This window comes from Micropterus dolomieu, linkage group LG10 (genome assembly GCF_021292245.1).
Source record: "Micropterus dolomieu isolate WLL.071019.BEF.003 ecotype Adirondacks linkage group LG10, ASM2129224v1, whole genome shotgun sequence".
Taxonomy (NCBI): Eukaryota; Metazoa; Chordata; class Actinopteri; order Centrarchiformes; family Centrarchidae; genus Micropterus; species Micropterus dolomieu.
The window spans coordinates 1342948-1349463 of NC_060159.1; the positions used below are offsets into that span (position 1 = coordinate 1342948).

Consider the following 6516-nt stretch of genomic DNA (forward strand, 5'->3'; position numbering starts at 1 on the left):
CAATAACTTCAGTTTTATCTGAGTTTAACATAAGAAAATTACAGCTCATCCAGGTTTTAACATCCTGAAGGCACATTTGAAGTTTAGCTAACTGATGAGTTTCATCTGGCTTGATCGATAGATATAACTGAGTATCATCTGCATAACAATGAAAGCTTATGGAATGTTTCCTGATAATATTGCCTAAAGGAAGCATATATAAAGTGAAGAGGATTGGTCCAAGGACAGATCCTTGAGGAACTCCATGAGTAACTTTGGCGTGCATGGAGGACTCATCGTTAACATGTACAAACTGAAATCGATCTGATAAATAGGACTTAAACCAGCTTAGAGCGGTTCCTTTAATGCCAATGAAATATTCCAGTCTCTGCAATAGGATCTGATGGTCAATGGTATCAAATGCAGCACTAAGATCTAATAAAACCAGTACAGAGACAAGTCCTTTGTCTGATGCAATAAGGAGGTCATTAGTAATTTTCACCAGTGCTGTCTCTGTGCTATGATGAGCTCTAAATCCTGACTGAAAATCCTCAAATAAACTATGTTTATTCGATGTTATGAAAGCGGCCTTGTGGAGTTTTCTTCTAAACAGACAAAAGTTTTAACAAATTGTTTAAATTTTCTTCCACATAAAACAAATGCAAAGCAGTTTTTTTTTAATCCAAGATTGTTCATATCAATGTTTACTACCTAAGCAGCCGTCCCCTTTCTTGCCTTTGCTGGTGAATTGCAGCATATCTTGGGGTGTTACCATTACTTATAGATCAGTGAAATAGGTTGACATGATTTGCGTTACCCGGATGCACTAAGTGTGCATGTGCATCCTTGTGTGCGTGCACTAGATAAACAAAACAGCATGAAAAAACTATAGCGTAACTAGATGTCAAAAACTCAACACAGAACCTTTAAAAAGCAAACATTTATAGGCAAAACAAATATTTCTGAAAGCAGCTCCTCCCACTCCATAGCTTTTTTTCATTCAGGAGAATGATTCTTCTGGTCCCTGTCTATCTCAAAGAACTGAGTTTGGATCATTTCCAAACAAGCCAATAGACCATTAAAAGGTGAACCCAATATACTGACTGCCACTGAAAAACCAGACCGCAGAGCCACAAACAGACCCTCAGTCAGTCTGGAGACAAAAGAGGCTCCCTGCTGTTTACCTGAGCTCGACTGGTGGCTTCCCTCCAAGCTAGGCCCAGTGTAACTCAATCTGAAGACCACATCAATCAGAGAAGAGCAGAGTCACATGCAAACAAAGCACGAACCTCCAAGCTCCGAGGTAATACCTGTGATGTTATGCGCCTTGTGCTGTTGTGTGGGAATACACACTTGATCTGTAATTAGACTGTTTTTAGTCTGTATAATTACAGATAAACAGAGATCATCAGGATCTTGTGTTTGGAATTTGAATAGTTACCTACATGCCAACATCCTGCTCTGTCCCTCTTAATGCAGTTCATTGTGTTGGAAGTAATGTTCAGGATGTCAGGATGTGTTGAGAGCTTTTAACCTAATCCTCACAGCGAATATTATTCTAATATCTCCTGCCTACTTTAAGCCAATAGCCAGGAGAGAATTTCCTGCTGTTGACATTCCTTATTATATGTCATATCACCCTCTGTGGTTAAGTATGGAGCATTGCTGCATTCCAACTGGTACGTTTTCCAATACCACAGAATGTTAGTATCAGTTTACATACACACACACTAACAACATCTATATTAATAGATAAAGGTTAATGCTACTCATTATATTAGCCAGGCTTTAAGGTGAAAGATTTTTTGCTGAGTATGAAAGGGCTAAAAAACTCCAGAGTTTGAGGGAAGGGCTGCAACTAACAGTGAAAAATGCCCATTATAATTTCCCAGAGCCCAAGCTGACATCTTCAAATGTTTTGTCCAAGAGTCCAACACCCCATGAGTTTCAGTTTATAATTATTTAAACCTAATAAAAACAGCTAATCCTTACCTTGGAGACTCAGGGCTCAGGGAATTTTGTATTTATGCGCGAAAAACAATAGAAACGATTAATGAGTCATATTTCTGCATCCATCCACATACAGTGTAGATAGATAGAATTTTGTTTAACATTTAAAAATTACATTTAACAGCGACATGCCTTTCTATATGCAGTTAGTCTGGATAATCTACAGACCTTGCTGCCAACAGTTTTTACAGAATTCACATGGCTGTTTTAAACATTTGTAATGTAATCTCACCAATGAAATCGTTTCTGTTGTATTGGGATGGAAGCAGAACTCTCTTCAACATGGACAAATAGAACTGAAACCATCTGCGTGGAGAACATGAACAGCTGTGCAGATTGTGCACAACTCTCTTAAACCATGGATTAAGGATTTGTTTGTTTTGGCTCGACTCATTATTGAGATGGATTGTACTCTGCAGCAGATTGTCTTCAGTCGTGCCACCGGCCATGACCAGTCTTACTTACACTGCAGCAGTATCTGACCTACTGGACTGTGATTCTGTATGTGGGACAGCAGTGGTGGGTTTCTTTACTTGACTTGCACTCTCTCTTTCTTCGCATTAGTTCAGTGGGCTGAGTTGTGTGTGTTTTGTGTCCACAGAATGGCAGAAGCCCTCTGCACTTGGCTGCCTACAAAGGCCACATTGATGTGGTGCGTATCCTGCTCAAAGCTGGCTGCGACCTGGACATCCACGACGACGTGAGTAGGATCATCCATCTGTCAGTTGCGTTGGCCATGTTTCAACTTTCATCCACTTCCAGCTCTCGCACTGCGATCCTGAATGAATTTTCAGACCCACAACAACTGTAGTTTAAAAACCTCCAGTGGCCTTAAATGAGACTCACTGACCTGCCGACTTGTGTGCAGACTGTGGCAGGAGGAGGAGCAGAGAAGACAGTGGAGTAGGGCCGGGAAGGTGCCTGGAGGATCAGTTAGAGGGAAGGCATCTGTCCCCCCCATCCTTTCTTCCCTGAACAAACTCCTTCTTTCACTGCTGCTGTTGCACTCAGCTCATTTCTTATTTAGTTTGGAATTATCCTCTCCTTAGGGCTGGAAAATAAAACAATAACAATAATTATTGCAATATAATTTTTTACTATACATTCAATAAATGTTTGATTTAATTCACTTAAATCATACAAAAATTAGGACTTAATTTTTGTATTAAGATGTTTATTTTGCAGAGGAAAAAGCTTTTACTTAATTTGACTCGTGCATATTTGTTGACAAAGATTTTATCACAATTGTTTTGAATGTTCTGCCTCAGATTTGTGAAGTGATCCACTGTTTGGTATCAAGTGTTGACAAAAAAATCAGCCTTTAAACTCACAAGAAATAACGATTTGATACTTATCGTGATAATTATCGATATCAAAAGATATGAAACTTTTTATCGTGATAACATTTTTGGCCTTATCGTCCAGCTCTACCTCTCCTCCTCCTTCTCCATCCTCTTTCTCCACCATCTCTCATGGAAAGCATTGCTCACTGCTCTTTCTTCCTGCACTCTTATGTCTAACCTGACCTGCTAAGTGTCACTCACCACTTATTGGGACCATATTATCATCAGTCCTGCTTGAGTAATAAGCTGCGGAGCTTGGGAGTACATAGTGACTTTAATAAAAAGGAGCTTTCAAAACTGTCAACGTTAAAAGGGATAGTTTATTTTTTGGGAATTGTGTACTATTTTGAATATATGTTAAATGATAAGATTACCTTCTAGGTGTTTACCATCTTTATTCTAAGCTAAGGCTAACCATGTCCCTACTAAAAAAACAGGAGTGGAAATTCTGGAAATAGTCAGAAAGTCAAAATATGGCAAGAAAAAGTGTCACTCTCAAAAAGAACATAGAAGTGTAGTTTCCAAATTGTTGAACTATTCCCTTACTTGTAAATTGAGACTTGATAAGTATGGAAAGCTGTACACCAGCTATTGATCTGTGGAAAAGTTGAGGGGTGTATTGCTTTTGAGCAGTTCTGCTATTGTTCCCACTAAAATGCAGTAATTCAGTTCAAACTGCATGCACTGACAGACACAAGACTCACCTCTAATGGATTGAAATTTTTTTTAGCTAATTTAAGAAATAATATAATTTTGAAAAAGATTTATGAATCTTTGAGGCATGGAAATGACCCAACAAGAAAACTTTCACATGATGGAATAGTTTCCTCTATGAATGGATTCTGTTTTTTGACGCATATCGTTAATCAGTGTTTGTGTGACTGTTGGCAGGGGGAGCAAACGGCGTTACACCGGGCTGCCGTGGTGGGAAACAGTGACGTCATCAGTGTTCTCATACAGGAAGGGTGTGCACTGGATAGACAGGACAAGGTGCGCATTAAAAGACAGAAACACACACACACACACACACACACACACACACAGAGGCTAATGGCACCGCTATTACAGTCAGTCAGAGGAACAGGGGGAATTTCAAAGCCTTCATAATGACTGCATTAATGGATGTGATTATCATAGAGAAACCAGTGTGCCTGTAATCTGCTTAACCTTATTTCCCATGAAAGTAGAGTAGTCTGTTTAGAATCAGAGATAAAAGAGAAAATGTTCATACGTAGCAACGTAGCATAACCATGAACACTCAGATTTTACCAGTTTACTCTTTACGTGCTGAAATATAGTGCATTAATAGTGTATTTTGGTAGGTACTTTATGGTACAAAAGTGGGTTACAAAAATAATTTACAGTGGTCATATGTTCATTATCAGGTTCATGATTTTATTTAGGAATTGTATATTATAATAGGCTTAAATGGTTAAATAAAAAAACACCATATTTTGTCATACTGCACATGGCTGCAGCACCTCATTTCACTAGCTACAGTTTGAGCCATCTCACTTCTATTGGATCTTTGTCAGGAGTTACACATGGCCAGTACTTAGTTAAAGACTACTAACCAATCAGAGGCAGAGTAGGGCAGGTCCTGACACACCTGTAAACAGGGCTTCGGTTCAGCTGTACATGTTCCAGAACCAGCTTTGCAACCTGGACTGGTACTGGACATTTCAAAGTGGTAAGTTAATACTTTGTAAAAATACCGGTATGTAACATTTTAACTGTGCACTGAAATCCTAAGGTTTGGTAGGGAGGGTGGGTGTGAGGGGAGGTGTTTCTCCATTGTTTTGAATGCATGCCACACTAGCCACCAGGCGAGCATTATGATGCGTGAGTTACAAAAGTAATGGCTGGACTACATTCCAGCTGTTTTCAGGCAGTTCAGAGCAGAGCTTTCTGTGTGAGATGGGAACTCCCTTTGGGGTGGCCTTTGGGCTTTTTCACTTTGCAAACCTGTTACTTGCACAAAAAAGATATATAACTCAATAAAAGGAGAGGGGAAAAGCCAAAAAGCAGAATATGACCTCTTTAATACATTTAATAAATTTATCAAAAGCTATTATCAATGATCTATATAGTGTTTGTTTACTTATAAAAGAGCAGGCCTTTATTTAAAACATGCTTATATTAGAGACAGACCTTTATTCCTAATTCCCTTTGTGTAATAAGTATATTTTAATCTTATTTATTAAAGTGCCTCCTGTTTTTTATCTGCTTCTTTACTGTTATGTTAAACATCTGCAGGAACTGTTGAGTGTCTTTGACAGAAGCTAAACAGCTAGCACAAAATGGCAACGTTGAAATGATTGGAAAAAAATAGTTTTTGTAAAACCTAGACACTCTGACTCTGTTGTTGTACTGACTGAATCTCATCAATATACCAATCTAATTCTTCATGGGTTCCTTAAAATCTAGAGTAACAAAGTACAAGAATCTTCATAAATAAATGTATCTGTAAGATTTGTGTTGACATAAAGTGGAGTGCATCACTGTGGCTTTTTGTTTTTTGTCCTGTCAGGATGGCAACACAGCTCTCCATGAAGTGTCCTGGCACGGCTTTAGCCAGTCTGTTAAACTGCTGGTGAAGGCTGGAGCCAACGTTCACGCTAAAAACAAGGTGATTCTACAGTGTATTCCTGTAATTACTCCTTCAGCTGTCCTTCAGTGCTTCCTATATCTGTAAGAGAATCTTTCACACATTTCAGTACACTCGGGTGTTTTGCTGCTGCAGCCTTACTTGGTCAGCAGCTTGTGACTAATGTAAGCACTTTAAATTGTCGTGTAACTGAATGAGACATTTCAGGAACTTCAGGACCCTTTACTGCTTGTGTTACTGTTACATTACATTTTAGCATGCCACATAGAAACATTTGAATGTTTTTTTCACAAAAGTAAAACATAACATGTATGCACAGTTTACTGTTTGTAGTGTTGTTCCACTGATGATGTCTTTAAAGGAACTGACACCAAAATAATCTTGTCAAATAAAGGACCATTCAATGTGTCTGCACTTGTCACTTTTGGCCACTATGGCCGCTGTTCAGCAAGTGTCACAGTCTCACTTTAATGAGAATGAAAGTTCATTCTTGACCTTGGACCCACCCACAAGCTTTTCCCAGAGCTTATAAAATGCAAATTCCAATACAATCATTTAATTACCATCCAACAATCC

At 38.8% G+C, this 6516-nt stretch overlaps 1 protein-coding gene across 5 annotated transcripts in view; it reads left to right on the top strand.

The window, feature by feature from the left end:
* Positions 1-6516, top strand: part of ankrd6b (ankyrin repeat domain 6b) — a 59230-nt gene that overhangs the window by 30668 nt on the left and 22046 nt on the right. For 4 of the 5 annotated variants that reach the window (XM_046060652.1, XM_046060654.1, XM_046060656.1 and 1 more), the window contains exons 3-5: positions 2591-2689; positions 4224-4322; positions 5863-5961. In XM_046060652.1, the coding sequence (XP_045916608.1) occupies positions 2591-2689; positions 4224-4322; positions 5863-5961 (297 nt within the window). Of the gene's footprint in view, positions 1-2408; positions 2509-2590; positions 2690-4223; positions 4323-5862; positions 5962-6516 lie in introns of all 5 variants that reach the window. The other variant, XM_046060655.1, reaches the window with a different exon arrangement.